General features: G+C 43.2%; 1 protein-coding gene across 2 annotated transcripts in view; it reads right to left on the bottom strand.

Moving 5' to 3' along the window:
• Positions 1-3,375: 3,375 nt before the first annotated feature.
• CHCHD3 (coiled-coil-helix-coiled-coil-helix domain containing 3) overlaps positions 3,376-18,843 on the bottom strand; it is a 250,871-nt gene continuing 235,403 nt past the window's right edge. Inside the window, exons 7-8 of one of the 2 annotated variants that reach the window (XM_036230910.1) lie at positions 17,760-17,895; positions 3,376-4,125 (exon numbers count right to left, since the gene is read on the bottom strand). In XM_036230910.1, coding sequence (XP_036086803.1) covers positions 4,102-4,125; positions 17,760-17,895 — 160 coding nt within the window. In that variant the 3' untranslated portion in view covers positions 3,376-4,101. Of the gene's footprint in view, positions 4,126-17,488; positions 17,896-18,843 lie in introns of those variants that run through there. The other variant, XM_016148746.2, reaches the window with a different exon arrangement.

Below are 18,843 nucleotides of genomic sequence, written 5' to 3'. Positions count from 1 at the left end.
CTACCCAGTGAAGATATCATTTAGAATTGAAGGACAGATAAAGAGCTCCCCAGACAAGAAAAAGCTAACAGAGTTCATCGACACCAAACCAGTATTACAAGTAATGTTAGAGGAATTCCTTTAAGAAGAAAAAAAATATTAAAAACATAAATGATAAAATGGCAATAACTATATATCAACAATTACTTTCAATGTAAAGGGATTAAATGTTCCAATCGAGACATAGGGTGGCTGAAAGGATAAGAAAACAAAACCCTCTCATATGCTTCCTGCAAGACTCACTTCAGATGGAAAGACACACAGAGCTTGAAAGTAAAGGGATGGAAAAAGATTTCATGAAAATATTAACAACAACAACAAAAATTAAAAAGCTAGGGTAGAAATATTTATACCAGACGAAATAGACTTTAAAACGAGGCTATAACAAGAGACAAAGAAGGACTCAGTAATCTCACTTCTGGGTGTTTATGCAAAGAAATCCTCAACATTACTTCAAAGGGACATGTGAACCCCTAAGTTCACTGCAGCATTTTTTACAATAGCCAAAATATGGAGGCAACCTGGATGTCCATCACTGGATGAATGGATAAAGAAGAGCTAGTACATTTATACAATGGAATATGACTCAGCCATAAAAAAGAATGAAATCTTGCCATCTGCAACAACAGGCATGGACCAAAACGGTATTGTGATGAGTGGAATTTAGTCAGACAAAGACGAATGTCATATGATTTCACGCACATGTGAAATCTGGAAAAAAACAGAAACAAACCTAGATAGAGAACGTTTTTGTGGTTGCCAGATGGGAAGGAGCTTGGGGGGAAGGGTAAAAAAAGGGAAAGGTAGATTAAGAAGTAAAAATTGGTAGTTACAAAATAGTCATGGGACTGTCAAGTATACCATAAGGAATATAATCAGTAATATCGTATGGTGTCAGATGGGCACTAGATTTATCAAGGTGATCACCTTGAAGTTATATAAATGTCTAATCACCATGTTGTGTATCTGAATATAATATTGTATGCCAACTGGAATTGAAAAATTAAGAAAAAAAAACACATTTTTAAAAAAGTTTAAACCCATAGAAACTAAAGGAAGAGATAAAGATGGGAGCATCTGAGCGGGGAAAAGTAATGGATGAAAACTTGGGAAATAGGGGAGCAGTGACAGAGAATGAACATTAACTCATTCAAAGTATTACCTTTTCAAGTATATTAACTCAAAACAGAATGATCCCAGTAAGTTACTGCTACTCTTTCAATTGTTCAACTTCTCTGAGTCTCAAATCTTGAAAGGGTCAGCTCCAACAGCTAAAATGGAGGAAAGAGAATTATTCCGTGGGTTTCTGGCCAAAGCAATTATACGAAGGCTGGAAGATGTCAAGCTAAGAATCACAGGCTGCCAACTCCAAAGCTGGAGCAGATGAGGACATCTGGCTGCTTGTTCTGTTCTAAGCAAAATACCACTTAGAGCTGCTGTACAAAGACATCTCATTGGTAGACCAGCAAGTCACAAGCATTGGTTATTAGTCCACATCCACTATTAATAAGGATTAGTCAATAATTTTCTAAACCATCATGTTGGCAGGTTTTCTATAATAAGTTATTGACTTTTCGGAGAGGACTTTGTGCTGGTTTGACCTTGCTGTCTTCTGCAAGTTCATCAGACATTTGTGCAGTGTGATAACATGACTAGTTTCTAAGATACTTTATTCTTCTTGGCTTCGTGAACTGCATTACTGTGATTCAAGGTGTGTTCTACTTAATGGAAACGCTGATTGGAACATGTAATTCCATGAGACTCATATATCACAACATTCTTCTCAAGCAGGTGTCCTAAAGGTAACGGTGACCTGGACAGAGCTGTGATACAATCAATGGATCTTCAAAGGCATAAAAATAAGGCATCATCTCACCCATTTATTTTCCCTTAAGTGCCATCTTTCCCCCTTGCACCCATCATCAGAATAAATTAATAACCAGTGCTGAGAGAGAGAGAGATGTCTTGACAAACTACCCTCCCATGATTTAACCAGCTTTAAATTCCTGACTCTTCAGTGATGAATTTCTTTGCCAATGACAAGACTGGCAACCTAGGATGTGCCACGTTCTAGGCTCTAAATTGCAAAAAAAAAAAAAAAAAAAAAAAAGGGCAGCGTAAGAGGGAATTTGTGAGTAGGTGCCTGGGTGTCACCAATGGTGCCAACAGATGCTGCTCCTCCAGCTACCAATGCTTCCTTCCTTCACATTTAAACAAACGCGGCTTATTTTGTACCATTAAGAAACGAAAATAAAATCAAAAACTTTCATTACACAGTAATCACAGGTTATGGTGGGAGGGTCAACAAAATCACTCAGAATCAACATCATGTCTACAGAGTATGCACAAGTGTACAAGGAAATGCCATTCAAATGGAGCCAACCCAGGGATTTAGATGAAAGAGGCCACACTCACATTTACAGGGGTTGGTTGAAATTCTCCCAATGCAAGCTATGTTCATCCTGACTTTCTCTAAGGTATTTGGGCATGTGCATATTATTCCCATGCCCCCGACTCCCGAGATCAGTTTACTGAATAATCACACAAACCACAACTGGATCCAACCGAATGTGCATGGGAAGCATTCCGACTCTTGACCAAAAGTCTGCGTTAAAGGGTCTTGCATTCCCTCCCAGTGAACAGCTGAGGAAACAGGGGCTTAGTGTGGTGAGGTGGTTTGGTTTAGGTCCCACAGATGGTGGGTGGCGGAGAGTGGCAGAGCCACAATCTGAACACAGATGCACCCTATTCCAGAGCCTGTGTTCTTCATCATTTTGCTAAAGTCTAAGAAAATAAAAATTCTACATGACAAAAGAGATTCAGAGGACATCACAAAGCCTTAGCATTTTCTCCTTTACCTATTCCTGGAAAGGCCCTTTCGTTTTGCTTCAGAGTGAATACTAATTTCCAACTTACCAAAATCCAGGGTTGGACTACCTATCTCATCCGCTGATAAAAATGAGTTACACTTAGGAAGTTTCAATGAAATTGGAAAAACACTCAGGGTTGGTTGGCTGTTGTTTTTTATTTTATTTTTTCCCTTTTGTCACATTTTTATAGATTGCAGGGTCAGAAGTTTCTAACCAAGGTTATCTAAACCAGTTCTCATCCCAAAGAAAGGAAGGTTCGTACAATGTGTAAAGATCTCACTGAAGCCTACCTACCCTAAGAGGTGAGTTCTCAGCATCGCTTGCTTGGCTGAGGCTCTGCAAAGTGCTTTGGAGCTTTTTAGAGGAGAGGTACAACATGAATGCAAAGCAATGACAATATAAATCAGCTCAATTCCCGTAAGCATAACCACGTAACCTAGAGAAAGAAATACACAAGGCCCCAGGCTACAATGCCAGTCTTTGTCAGAAAATATATTTATTATTGATAGTCACTGAAGTAAAGATGTCAGTATTCGTGGTAGAGAAGCGGTTATATAAGCCAAGGTTGCCTTTCTGTTGATAAAAAAAATGCCTTATTTCACTTGCAATCATAAACATTATTCCAGTAAAAGAGGTACATTTTGTTTCCTTTTTTTGTGTCTTCTTACTTACATGATCACCATAATAAGTTACAATGAAATAGCTCTTCTATAGTCAAGGGAGAAAAGAGAGAGAGAGAAACCCAACATGCCACAGCCTGGACAGTCCGTCCCACTTAGCCCTGCTGGCCCGAGACTGAGGTGTTTTGCCCTCTCCTCTCCCCTCTGTAACCTTATCCCCCGGCCCCAACCCCCAGGCTTTGCTGGAATGGAGGTTCACCAAATGATGGAGCTTGGTTAGAAGAGAAAGTTGAATAGAAAGAACAAAAAGTGGAGAGGGCTGCCTTTCTGTTTTTGTCACTGTACGTGGGTTTCTTAACACGGCAGCGTGCCCTTCATGGCCGATCCCTGATCTCCGCCTTGGCTTTTCACGCCGCTGTTGATGGAAGCAGCGTAAGCTTCTGTTGGATCTGCTCTCTGGCGCTTCTTGTCAGTGGTCTTCTCTTTAAACTGGTTACTTTCTAACTAGGAAAAAAAATGTTCCACCTCTGGAATTAACGTTGAAGGAGTTCTTCGTGTTCTAAAAGCTGATTTTATCCTCCCTTCTCAAGCATGCTCTGTAAGAGAAATAGAACACGTAAGTTTTACCACCAGAAGGAGGGGACCAAGAAATGGCAGTAACAATCCAGTACTATGTGTATTGTTTTTTTCAAAGATCTTCTTCAAAAACGCACAGAGCAAGGCATATGCTTCATGGTCTCAAACTATTATTGTTTTTAGTGGACACCACTGCTAATCATGTATAATCTCCAAATGAGCCCTCGCCCTCACCCACCAAACCAAGGCAAACCTGAAGAGGAAGTATGGCCTGGATCATGGAGTGGGGGGCGGGCGGCGGGGGGTGGGGAGTGTGTGTGCCGTCTCACCACCCTGGACATTCGGAAATGCATGGAAGCCTCTGGTGGCCACAGGGACCAGGGCAAAGCCACTGCCAAGGTGGCAGGGTTGGGGGTAGGGTGAGACGGAGGTAAAATCCAAAGGCTCTGAGGGGGGCTCTCTCAACCGAAGACACGATTCTCTCCCAGAGAGAAAACTTCCACTCGCCGCAGGCGGAACGCCGGTGTTCGTGAGCTCCTGCTGCTGGGCAGAGATACGCAGGTAAGCATCTATTCCCAAATTGCAGAAACGGCCTCCACTTTCCACCTATTTGTTTTTGTGGGTGGAGCTGGAGAGCGGTAGACAGGAAGAATTCTTTTTTTTTTTCCAGTTTTACTGAGAAGGAATTGACCTACATCACTGTGTAAGGTTGAACAAGGACAGCATAATGGTTTGATTTATATATATAGTGAAATGATTACAGTAGGTTTAGTTGACATCCACCCTCTCATACAGATACAATAAAATTTCTCCTTGTGATGAGAACTCTTAGGGTCTACTCTGTTAACAACTTTGCCGCGTACAGCAGTGTTAAACAGTCATCACGTCATATGTTAATTACATCTCTAGTACTTACTACTCTGTAACTAGAAGTTTATACCTTCCTCCATTTCCCTCTGTCCCCAGGTCCCGCTGCTGGTAACCACAAATCCGATCTCTTTTTCTATGAGTTTGGTTTGCTTTGTTTAAGATTCCACATATAATTGAGATTATACAGTACTTGTCTTTATCTGACTTATTTCACTTAGCATAATGCCTTCAAGGTCCATTCGTCTCACAAATGGTTAGGATCTGGTTTTCTATGAAAGAATAATAATAACCTAATGTGTGTGTGTGTGTTTGTGTGTGTGTGTGTGTGTGTGTGTGTGTGTAGACCACGACTTCTTTATTCCTCCATCCACCAATGGACACTTAGGTTGTTGGCTATTGTAAATAATACTGCTGTGAACCTTGAGGATGCAGATATCTTTGAGATAGTGCTTTTGTTTCCTTTGGATATATTCCTAGAAGTGAAATTGCTGGATCATATGGTAGTTCTATGTTTACTTTTTTGAGGAAACTTCATACTGTTTTTCATACTGGCTGTACCAATTTACAATTTACATTCCCACCGATAGCACACAAGGGTTCCCTTTTCTCTACATATATGCCGGCATTGTTACCTCTTGTCTTTTTGATAATAGCCATTCTAACAGGCACGAGGTAATATCTCATTGTGGTTTTAATGTGCATTTCCCTAATGACGAGTGGTGCTAAGCATCTTTTCATGTACCTCTTGGCTACGCATGTATCCTCTTTGGAAAATGTCTATGCAGGTCCTTTGCTAATTTTTTTACTGGATTTTTAAAAACACGTTGTAGAGTTCCCTATATATTTTTGGATATTAACCTCTTCTCAGATATATGGTTTGCAAAGAGTTTTTCCCATTCTGCAGGCTGTCTTTTCACTTTGCTGAATGTTCCTTTTGCCATGCAGACACTTTTTAGATTGATATAGTTCCACTTGTTTATGATTTTGTTATGTTTTAGGTATGATTTCCAAAAAAAACCAAACAAAAAAAAACCATTACCAAGACCCATGTCAAGGAGCTTTTTTCTCTAAGATTTCTTCTAGGAGTCTCATGCTTTCAGGTCTTACATTTAAGTCTTCAGTTCATTTCAAGTTAACTTTTGTGAGTGGTGTGAGACAGGCATCAAGCTTCATTATTTTAAATGGAAATATCCAATTTTCCCACTACCATTTATTGAAGAGATTCTTTCTCCACTGAACATTCTTGGCTCACTCGTGGAATATTAGCTGGCTGTCCTGGGTTTATTTCTGGGCTCTCAACTCAGTTCCATTGGCCTATTTGTTTTTATGCCAGCACCATAACGTTTTAATTACCATAGCTTTATAGTATAACTTAAAATCAGGAAATGTGATGCCTCCTGCTTTGTTCATCTTTCTTGGGATTTCTTTAGCTATTTGGGGTATTTTGTGGTTCCATATAAATTTTAGAAGTGGTTTTCCTATTTCTGTAAAAACCACCATTGGAATTTTGATAGAAATTGCATCGAATCTATAGCTTTCAGTATTATGGGAATTTTAACAATATTACTTCCAATACATGTAGAAGGGGTATCTGTTCATTTATTTGTATCATCTTTGATTTCTTTCATCAGCATTTTATAGTTTTCATCATAGAGATCTTTAATCTCCTTAAATTTATTCCTAAGAATTTTATTGTTTTTGATGCTATTATAAATGGGATCAATTTCTTTTTCAGAAAATTCATTATTAGTGTAGAGAAATGTTACTGATTTTTGAATGTTAATTTTGTATCCTCCAACTTTACTGAACTGGGTGATTAGTTACAATTTTTTTTTTTTTTTGAGTCTTTAGGATTTTCTGTACATAAACTCCTAGACAGGAAGAATTCTTAATTATCGGATTAAAACTCTATAACTAGCTAGGGCAGGGGTATACTGTCTCCATTATTAGGAATCTTTAAGAAGACAAAAGCAATCCTTTCTCCTTTAGTTTTGAAATTACTCAAGAAGAAGAGGCTAGGTCAGGTCGAAGGCTGCCACTAATCTGTTTATACCTTCTCTCTATTCCTTATCTTTCCAGACGTTTATTTTACCCAGCTCTTAACTAATCTCCCACTAGGCACTCACTGCACTGAGTCAGGTGGTATGGGGAAACCCACACACATGTTCATGGAAAATTAAGGCACAACACAGTAATAATTTGTGATTACATTTGGCTACATAAATGCTAAAGATCAGTTTACTGAATAGTATACAAAGTATAAAATTCAAGAAGAAGAGAAGAATACACAGTTGAATGTAAGTTTTTCCTTCCTCCTGTTTCTCAGTTTCTTGTGCAAACCTCCAGAGAAGTAAGTGGTTCTGCCTCGTTCAGATGAGGGGGGCAGCTCTACAGCTGGAATGATGGGGTAAGGCTCCGTGGTGATCTTCCACTGTGGACAGAATACAGACAAAAGGCTCGGGGCGGGGGTCAGGCTGGGGAGGGGAGGGGCGGGGCTGGGAAGCGGTGGTGATGACTCAGAGCCGGGACAATCTCAGAAGGTACTGAGGGAAGCTGAAAGAGACAGACCTAGCTGGAGGAAAGAGAGAGCACTCAGGATGCACCAGGGACAAGTGAAAAAAGGGCCCGGAGTGACTGCCAGGCTGGGATACTTCTTGTCGGCCACTGAAAATACCTGGGAATCCAACACGTGTCTTTTAAGAGGAGGACGACACGTAGGAAGGTTTCTTTGACATCCTTAGCACTACGGCTCCAACAGTGGAGAGTCTGGAGGCAGAAAGACCAGGGAGGCGGCAGATTAAACCAAGCAAGCGTGGGAACGAGAAAGAGCTGGAGCCATAAAAACACAGGAAGAAAAAGAGATGTTGAGACCTAAGGTACGGTGGACCCTCCGTGAGCCTGGGATGATGACGGGACATCTCAGATCGAAATGTCTGGACGGAAGTGGCAGGCTTGAGCAGAGAGGTCAAAGGCCTTGAGAGATACAGATTTATGGTCAAAGATGAATGAGAGAGATTGAAAGAAAGGGGCAGAACAGAAAGAGTGGAAAGACAAATAAGCGCTTTAGGTCGAAGAAGCACAGACTGACAGATTACCCTGCAGCGTCCGTTATTATCGGTTTCTAAGAAGTCTGTGTCCTTAGAGTACACGAGAAGAATAGATCTAAAAGCAGGAAAACCGGTTTGGAGAGAACACACGCAGAAATGGCAGGAAAAGCAGCGACGCAGTCAAGAAGGAAGTAAATTAGCAGAGAATCTAGAGAAAAGGACTAGCAGATTACGCAGGGGACGGCTCGGCAGAGAGCTGTGCTGCAGAACGGACACCGGAATGTGAGGCTTCCCTCAAACCCATCGCTCATGGACACTCGGTATTTGTTGGAAAAAATTAAAAACTGAGCACCTACCATGCACAAATCAGGCCGGGCAACGTCACAGTACCAGAGCACCTCAATTATCCTCAGTGTCCCCCACCCTTGTGGCTGGATCTCTGTAAAAGTCTCTCCAACTACATGGATGGGAAACTATAAGTTCTAGACTGATAGACAGCCTCGCCACATTATTTATTAATACAAAACGGAAGTTAGTGTAAAGCAGATCTATACTGAGCCCATTTAAGGGCATTTAGTTATTAATGGGAATGATCCCTTGATGAGTGATATTGTTTTGCATTTTGGGGGTTATATATTCCCTGCTTTCTTCAACATACCAACGGGAACTTTGAGCTGCTATCTGCCTTGTCGAAATTCCACGGCTGTGCCTGACTTGTCTGTTTAGATTGTATAGGCTATAGCCATATCCCTGTGACAACTGACGGAGAAAAATTCTGAGATGTTCTAAATTAAATTACGGTGGGCTGGGGAGTGAGAGAAAGAGACGCGAGTATTTAACCAGTTTGCAGCTGTGGGTCAACTAACAACAGACTGCTCACATCCCTGAGGGTATGTGGGAGCCTTAATCCACCTCTACAGCGAGGAACCGACCACCGGCCGCCAGACCCCGCTGCAGCCTGCACGTGCATGAGCTTCCAGGACTGCTGCCCGCAACCAAACAAAAGTAGTAAATAGTTCCTCCTTATGGACTAAGTACCTATCATAAAACTGCCCTTCACCTTTTCCCGTTCCCCTTTTCTGAAGCCAATGTTAATTCTTTCAAAACAAATTACATCTTTCTTCCCCAAAACAATGTATAAAAGAGTCCACCAACTCTAGGAGAGAGGACTTGTTTGCCTTTTCTACTGACCCTACTGCTGGCGGCTAGGACTGCATGCCCCAGGAGCAGGCCCTTTTCTGGTTGGCATTGAACTCAATAAGCCTTTTCTTTTAGAAAGGCTTTTAGCCATGATTTTTTTTTGTTTGTTTTTTACATTTAACACAATGTACCTCTTTTCAACTGTTGCAAATATAACCTGCAGTGACCACAACATAATTAAAGCAGTAGTTAGTGCTTTTCAAGAGTCTAGGGCAGGGGTCCCTAAACCCTGGGCCTTGGACTAGTACTGGTTTGTGGCTGTTAGGAACCAGGCCGCACAGTGGGCGGCTAGCAAAGCTTCATCTGCATTTGCAGCCGCTCCCCAGGGTTAGCATCATTGCCTCAGCTCCACCTCAGATCACCATTAGATTCTCATAGGGACACTGGTCTCTGGTGCCAAAAAGGTTGGGGACCGCTGGTCTAGAGTATCTTTTTACTATTCTCCCTGCAACCTGAACCAAATACTGAAGGGTAATTTTTCAGCCAGCTCTGTAAATATAAGAGTATCAGAGTCTCTTTAAGAGAGACAAGCTGAGCCCTGGCTGGTTTGAAGATCAGTGGGCTAGTCTAAGATAAAGGCACTAAAAGAACGCTTTTGAAAAAATACAAAATACAGAGAAGTCACCGCATTCACAGAAATGCCCTGCTACATGTTTTAAAGTTCTAATCCTCAAAGGTTGCACGGTGGTTCAGCTGATTCACGGGGGACTCTCTGAAGACGCAAGAGACAAGCCCGTGTCTTCCAGGGAGGGGCTGCACATGTTGTTAAACTGCACTCGGCTGCCGCCAAAGGGCGGCAGAGGGGGTACGGAACGCCTCCCTTCTGCCGCAGACTTGAACAAATTCAAGTTTGCCTTTTAGAAGCGTGAACTGGTAAAACGTTCTGTGTTATTACTGTGCCCCGCCTGTGCAGTGAAAGCTGCAACGCCCAGACCCCGAGGCCTGGGATAGTCTGTCTGTGTCATTTAGTGCCCATCTTATAGATTCTGGGTTCTGCAGCTGTTGGGCTGAACTTCCGCAGTGCATAAATGTAATGCCGCATAAATTAACATAGGAAATTCCCCCCAAAGAATCGGGGAGAAGATCTGCAAGTTATAAAAAAAATTGCTTCCTTCATTTAAGGCACGGCTAATGCTTAATCTAATGCAGAGAAAGAGATCCCTCGCCTTCGCTCCTCACTCACAGCTTTGGGCCTGCAGAAACTCCTTTTACAAACAGCTGGGGAAATTCCCGACGGAGGGAATGGGAACGGGCCTGGGCACCGACACCGCTCTCTTCTCAAGTCTCTTTCTGATTTCAGCGACCGGGGAAGAAGTAACTTGGCAGCTCGCACCGTCAGGCGAGAGCCGTGCCCCTGGGGACCAGGGAGTGCGTGTCATTTCCAGTTATTAAAACAATCTTAACTGTTTTCCTCAAATATTTTTGTTAAACGGTAATCTCATCAACCGGAGTTTGAATCAGGGCTGTCTTGGAGGCGTTGGCTATGGTAGCGGTGTGTCAGCTACTGGCTTTTGCAATATATTTAGGAGGAATTATGGCAACCCTTGGCTTGCTAAACAATCATGAAGAGGATAAAAATCATTTTTGCTTTTCTTTGTTGTTGTTGTTTTTTTTTCCCCAACGTATCACTCAGTCCCTGGCAGAGCTTCCCAGGCATCTCATCTGGGTACGGAAGCAGAAAGGTTTCCAGGGGGAAGGTTCATGTAGGCAAAGTAGAAGGGGAACGTGTTCTGGGTGCACCTGAGTTTTCACTAAGGAGGGACGGAAAACGTGGGGAGCGGACGAGAACGGAGTGGTGATGAGGAATAGCGTGTGGTAAAGACAGAGTGAGCAGAGTGTGAAAGGGAAGCAAAATAATCAATAAATTCAATTTATGAGAAGCACAGAGACGTTTGCCTGTGCACCGAGTACTACTCCTGACTACCTGGAGATCTGACTAGCAAACTCAATTTGTTTTCAGTATCTGTCTGTTTCCCCCAGCAAGGACCGTTCTTTATTTTTTCCTGCTTTGGTAGAAACACGAGGTAACTTTTTTTATGCCCAGATCTTGTTTCATATCTTCAATGACAAATGCTCTACGTTATATTCAAATTAAGTTACAAGTAATTAAGTGTTTATACAATTTGCAGACAAAACACTAACACCTTGCAATTCTAATTCTTGAAGGATAGGACTAGGAAAAAAAAATGCCTATTAAGAAAAATCAAAGTTTACTACCATGACAATATTTCTTCTATTAAACCCTGGTTAAAAAAAAAAAAAAAGGATGTCATAAAGCAGCTCTTAGTCTCAGAAAGCGGTTCAGAAAAGAATTCCTATGATGGAAGAGGCTGGAGTAACACATTTAAAGTTTGGAATTTAGTCTGCTTTGATGTGACTCCAAATTTGAAAGGCTGTGCCGCGGAAGGATGGGATATCTGTTATGAGACACCCATGAGTCATCCTGAGCAGGAGCAGCCCAGCCAGACGACTGATAAATGTCACTAGGTGATGGTGATAAAGAAGCCTTCGAACCAAAGAAAAACATGCTCCTGTAGGTCTTCCCAGAGTTAACCTTCTGGATTTACCTTTGCTCCCTATCCGTGCTCCCTGATGGTGAGCATCTGTGGACACCAGAAACACCCGCATTAGGAGAGGAGGGGGTCCCTGATAGGGGTCACAGGAGAAGGGCGAGGTGGCCGGAGCAGCAGAGCCAAGAGAGGGTCTGGTCTAGTCACCAGTGTGAGCTGGCCAGGGGACCATGTTACTTGGCTAGGTGCCCCTTTCCTCCCTCCCACCCATGAAAGCTGGGTGTGGGTTTTCACCCAGGAGCACCTACAGTTCAAATGGGGGCGAGGGGAGAAGAGAACTTCTTTTTCAGGGGCTCCTGCCTTCTACCCGGGATATCTTCTGATTTCTTCCGGACACTGAGCTAGGAATTTGTTCCTAGGTTTGATTAGGCCTCTGCCAGATGGCTCAGACTCGCAGGCAGTGACAGGCAGGTAAGGCTTCCACCTCCCGAAAGAGGGAAAGGAAAACAGACGGGGTGGGAAGGTAGATCTCTAATGCAGCTCAGGCCAGTGGGCTCTAGAGCTACGTGTACAGAGTTACCTGTGGAATTGGTTCAAAGTCCAGATGTCCAGGACCCTCCTCGGACCTTCTGAACCAATCTCCAGGGATGGGACCAGGTATGTGCATTTTAATAAACTCCCCAGGTGATTGAGATCTTCACCCATATCTCAGATCTGATACCACAGGGGAATCATGCACTAGGCTTGGTAACAGGAGCCGACTATTCTAGTCTGGTCCCACCTACAGATCACTGGAACTCTCTGGCTGCTAATTCTTCCAAGTGAAAGGATGCGATTAGGTTACACGCTCTCTAAGGTCCAACGGCCTATAGTCTATTCAATCGTTTGCATGTAATTTATAGTTTTGTCTGAAAACAACGATAAGATACGGCTTGCTCTGGCACCAGCCTTTTCTTTCCAGAATTCTGGTTTCTAAAGTGATAGCTACGACTTAGTTTTCAGATGCTCTTCATACTCAAATAATGGGGTAGTATTTGAGCCCTAGTCTATCACAAATCCAAGTTATAGGGGCGATAAAATATACCAACCACCCTCACGCAAGCTGACACACATGCCATGCTCAGCTCCTCCACAGGCACTGACCTTAAGGTCCTCTATTTTGGAGGCTAACCCTACACTAGAGGTGTCATTTATATTTTCGGAAGAAGAACTGGGTGCATTAGCCTTGGGATGGAATAACTTTACATGAGGAACCAGCCTCACTTATCAGGGTCTTAACCCCATGTTCCCCACTACAGATGGGTGACTTTTTGTTCTCCCCGAATTGGTCAGCAGGAAGATAAGAGGTCCTCATTTGCACATCTCCCGGGTCTGGCCCTTGCTTTCAGTCCTGGTCTTCCCCTGGCTCTTCGGACCTGGCTTCCTGCTCTGTGTCTTCACAATCCCTCACCGCGTGGCCCAGGCCACATGGGCGACAGTTCTTGCAGTACAGAGGGGCCTAGGGCTGGCTAGAGGGACGCAGCCTGCACTTTCTAGTGCAATCTATTAGCTGGCAGGCTGCATCCTGCCAGGCAGCGCTGAGACATATTTTTCACTTCACTGATTTTGGAGAAACTATGAAACTGTTTCCGCCCCCCCTCCCGGTTTATTCAGACACTGTGGCTTCCCCAGGGCAGTCCCAAGTACTAGCTTCAAGGAAAGGGTATGGAACTGTGGGAGACGAGGTGACATGGAGACCAATCAGACGTGCACTTGTTCTTCTGGACTGAAAGCTTAAGGCTGGCACCGACATCTAAGGGGCAGAGGCACGAATGCTGGAGGTCCCCAAAGTGGGGGTGCTGCTTGTACCAAAAAGCCCGTGTCTCTTAATTTGAGTGCGTTCATGAATATGCGTGTAGAATCAGTCCTAGAAAAACAGAGCTGGAAGACCCCGTGGATCACTTGGTTCCAACCTTGAATTTACCAAAAAAGAAACTGAAGCCTACATCATCAGGATGAGATGTAAATGTCCACTACAGTGTTTTCCATAAGCCCTACCCCCGCAGTGAACACAGACTGTTCCCAGGAGTCCAGCCAGCTTCGGAACCGTTTTGGCCGTAGCAGCAGGGCTGAGGAAAGAGCTGGAATGCTCAGATGCAGTGGCCCCTAAGCAGCTGGATTCTGCAGGTAAATCGAGGGGCAGTGTAGTGTTCCAGGGAACACAGCAATGCGGATCTGGGGGCAAGCCCCTCCCCTGTCATAAACAGACTTCCTCTTTCGGTCCACTAGTGGGCAAATACTATCGGCTTCCTATTTCTCCCTCCCTTCCTTCGTCTCCTGTAAAGTAGGTGAAGCCAGATTGGCAATCAGGCTTTAATGTAATTCATGTAAGGTAATTCAATCTTGGGGAGCTTTTAGAAAGCTATGAGGCTAAGCTGTGATGAGAAGTAAAAGACACAGAAGTCTATCAATCTATGTCCTCCTACATTTTGATTTGCTGTATATCACATAGCTAGCCAGTAGCTTTTAAGTCTTAGAAATAATAATTAAAGCAATAGAATATCTCTTTCCCTTGTGAAGAATACATAACTTAATATACTGGAAGTAACAATCTAAATATCTCATGTCAGCCCACAAAGAATTGTTTAAGAATAGCTGAAGAAAGATTGATGTGAACAAGGAGAATAAGAAAGGAAAAGTAAGGCTAAGGAATATCCGGAAATCTTCCTACCGGTAAGATCTATTAGTCTACAGAACAATGCCCAAGGGAACCAGTGAAAGCCCAAACGTATGAGTCATTTAAAAGTGGAGTGGATTTGGCTACTGGAATTATTCCAAGGGGAAAACTCTTGCACTATGCCGGAAATGGACAATGAACCTAATGGGTTGTCGTCATGTTTCGTATTTTCCATGTGAGCATGTCCAGCTTGTTCTTTGCCTTTAACAAGAAAACATGAGAAGGGGTGTGGACCAGGAAATGCTGCGGTAGATGACCGGGACCACACATACCACCGATGTCCCTTTTAACAATGGGCGGAGAGAGCTGGGGGCACGAGATCAGATTAATTAACTTCACGAGAAATAAAAGGAACAGGTGGTATTATAGGGAAAGTCACGACTCATGGACACTGACATAAACCCTCTGTGGCCATTTTGGCGTGGTTTTGAAACGGGGCAGTGCGGGCTGCACCTTTGCCCGAGGCCTCATAACCCCGCCTCCCTGCTGGTTACCGCTGGTCTCTAGCACGACTTAATTTGATCTTGAAGTTTTTCCCTTTCACTTGATGATTATCACACATTTTCCCTCATTGACTTCGTTCTATATTAGTGGATAATGGATGTGTCTTCGCACACCTAACTCAAAAACCAAACTCTATTTACTTTTAAATTTTTTGTTTCTACGGCGAGGTAAATCTTGATCTAGTTGTTAAATTTACCATCGAGACTTCCCCGAGTTTCAATTTTCTCAACTGTAAAATGGTGAGAATAAAACCATCTCTATTTACATCTCAAGTTGTCATAAAAAAACCAAGTAAGAGAATGAATGTGAAATCACCTTCGAGTCTAAAGTATCATAGAAAGAAATACAAGGTATTAATGTCTCTTGGCTTTTGCCCATTTCGGTAAAGCCCATCTTAGGATAAAAAGGTTTTGGGGACATATATCTCTTTAATGTTACTGGTGTTATACATTCCCTAATACTTCAATGTAAGAGTTGTCAAAACAATAGGCACTTGAAACATACTCACTGAAAATAATATTAAATTTTATTGCAGGGGGAAAGGAGGGTCTCTTTTGAAATTACTAGTAATAATTAGATGCTTTTGCCCAATCTGTTTAGTTGGTTTCAGCATGAACTATGCAACTGAAGAAAGAAAAAAATGAGATTTATTGAATACTTTATATAAATGTAATCCTCATAACACTGGAGATAACTACCCCACATTCATATATGAGAAAAATTAAGACCCAAGTTCAGAGAGCTTGGATACAAACTCAGATCTGCCCAATTCGAACTCTTGATGGCACCATGTGGCATATTTGATTTTGTCACAAGTTAACTTTGTTTTATTCTATAAATATACGCCATTGATCTCGCGGGGCTATGTGCAGATGAGTCAGCACACGGTAGACGGGCAGGCCGGAGTCGGTACCCCAGACGCCGGTGCAGCTACCATTCTGTTAATGTTACAGATCACACCGTGGAAATGAGCACCTAGGTCGGCCACCAGCTCCGAAAGCACACTTCATCACAGTCATCCTTTGCTCTGACTACCCGCCTCCAACTCAATACGGCACTAATGTCAAATTAGTAAAATCCATGGGTCAACCTACAGGTCCCAAGTGCTTGCGTTGGTATTAATACTGAAGGTAGGTGCTTGTTAAGAGCATATCAGAAGCTGCTTTTGCTAAATAAAACATACTCACTTAACATTCGCAGCATTACTTCTACCAAAGACCTTTAAAGAAAAGAATCCCTGGCATACTACTAAGAGTTATACAAGTGCCACTACAAGCAAGAAACAGAAAAAGCCTCAAGCTACTAGTCTTTTAAAGACAACAAAGCCTTTTAATAAATCTTGACTACGGCACTCCCCCCTTATCTGTGGGGGAAATGTTCCAAGACAGGTGGGTGCCTGGAACCACAGATAATAGCGAACCCTGTTTGTACTGTCTTCTCCTACACATACATACTATGAAGTTTAACTTATAAATTAGGCGCAGTAAGAGATTAGCAACAACTAATAATAAAATAGGACAATCTTAGCAATGTACTGTAATGAAAGCTATGCGAATGTGGTCCCGCTCTCTCAAAATGCCCTACTGCACTGTATGTACAGCGTGGACACGCTGGACAAAGGGGTGACCCACACCCCGTGTGGGATGAGGCAGGACAGCACACAGTTTCATCACGCTACTCAGAATGGAGCTCGACTGAAAACTTCTGAATCACTTCTGGAATTTTCCATGTAATCTTTTCAGACTGCAGCGGACCACAGGTAACTGAAACCATGGAAAGTAAAAGTGTGGATGGGGGGGACGGGTGGGAACTCCTGTACATTTTTCTACTAATATTGCCATTATGTTCCAGCTATGCAGACAATACCAACCATCCGATCAGATATTTATAGTGTTAGACATTTATGCTAAGGGGTATCATTTAACTACAGCAAATCAGACTGCAGGAGGGTATGCTGTGCAGCTCAAACGCTAGATTCAGCCGAGTTAGAAGGTCAACTCTAGGGAGTTTGTCAGTAGAAAGAATCGAGGTTTCCAACAATTTCTAGAAATTGTTGTCTCTCAGAACAACCTGCATGCATCCCACTGTTAAATCAGTTAAATGATAGGCAATTACATGACCTGTGAGAACTGATCATTGGCTTCAGAGTTTATCATCAGCTTTACAAAAGTACATAAATGAGAGAAACTACATGGCCTGTGAACATCGTATTATTCTGCTATGAAAGGTCAAGAGAATATGGCTACGGTACATAAAAGCAATGGGAACGGGTTCCTAAATCCCATTTCTGGCCTTCCTTCTCCTGCCCCATTGAGTGGACCCTACCGACTGGTAGAAAATTGAGCGGTGCTTGAATGGTCAGTTTTGGTTTTATGTTTCTGTTTGTCTTTTATCTCTTTAAACCAGGCTCTCTGCATGGCTGTTTGCTGTTTTTGGATCAGAAGCTGCTGGTCCCTTCCTCTTTGCTGGCTTTGAGTATTGGCTCAGAAAGAGGGAGCAATGACCTTGAGGACACAATTATTACAGAGGACAAAAGTTCAGAATGAGAAACATTATTATTTTAGTAAGAAGGTTTTCTTTTCTGCAAGTAATGAGTTGAACACGAGGAAAATATGGGCTTTTCCTACAACCACCTGGATGGAAGTTGATTACAACTCAACCAGCTTGTGACGGCAACTCCTGATGACGTTGACTATCTTGGTTCATAAAACTTTTCCACACACATTGCCCATTCAGTCCCTTAGCCCGTCCCTCGATGCTGGGCTTGCTTCTTCTGGTGCCCCCGTTTGCGTGGCTCGCACCCCCACCTGTTTGGCCTGGTTGACACAGCGCAGGTACTGGCTGGCCAGGGCAGAGCAGCTGAGGGTCTGCTGGGCGTTCTGGCGGTAACACTGGAGGATTTGGGCCTGCAGATCAGCACAGACTGGATGAACCTCATACCGCCTGGAAATGAAAAAACACGGGTGGGTCACTGACACGAATGGACTCCGATCAGAATAAAGAGCAAGGCTAAAAAACATATAAAACGTTAAAATGGATGTTTCGAACGTAAAAAAAGAAGTCGAGAAGTAATATCGCAAAGGGAAGCTATCACGCAAGGCAAACGATGTCTATGAAATTAGTTCCATTAGTTGACACTGTAACGTTCCCACACAGACTGACACCTACACCAGGTGAATGGGGCCAGTGCTCCTCGGCCCGGCCAGCCCAACCAGAAACCGGGGGGCCCTTGCTTCCCCCTCCCACATCCTCTTGGTCAGAAAGTTCGAGATCCTGCAGTCTGGTCCTCTCTCCATACTCACCGTCCCTACACGGGCTCCTAATCATTTATGTTCTGGATTTAAACGGTGACCTCCAAACTGGCACCTCTGCTTCTGAGGTTCACCTGGTATTCCTGCCTTTCAGAAGAAGGTTCTTCCAGAACATTCCTTCTAATACATAAATCTGAAACGGTATCTCTCCCTACCACTTTCTAAATAAAACAAGATCAACAGGTAGGTCTTCTTCATCAGCTTCCGACTACCCCGTAGCCTCAATTCCCCACATTTTCAGGGTTTGGCTCTTATATGTCCTTTTGTATCTTTGCTCAGGCTCCACGACATACTAGGGTGCTCTGCACCCAGACTCCCAGCCATTGTACAGTCCTATGTATCCGGTAGATAGCTACTCATCTTTCGATACTTGAGCTAAGTACTGACATGGAACCTTCTCTACGTGGCTTCCACTAGCTCTCCTCATCCATGGGACGGGACAGCCTATCATTCTCTTTACGGCCACTCCGCCCACCCTGTATTAACTGCTTTCACTGTGCACGTAACACTGATTACACTACAGACTATACACATCGTAGTGCATTTACTAGCCTACTTTTACTAGAATGCAAACCCCAAG

This window comes from Rousettus aegyptiacus, unplaced genomic scaffold, assembly GCF_014176215.1.
Source record: "Rousettus aegyptiacus isolate mRouAeg1 unplaced genomic scaffold, mRouAeg1.p scaffold_m13_p_13, whole genome shotgun sequence".
In the NCBI taxonomy this organism is placed as follows: domain Eukaryota; kingdom Metazoa; phylum Chordata; class Mammalia; order Chiroptera; family Pteropodidae; genus Rousettus; species Rousettus aegyptiacus.
This window is presented reverse-complemented; position numbering and strand designations above follow the sequence as displayed.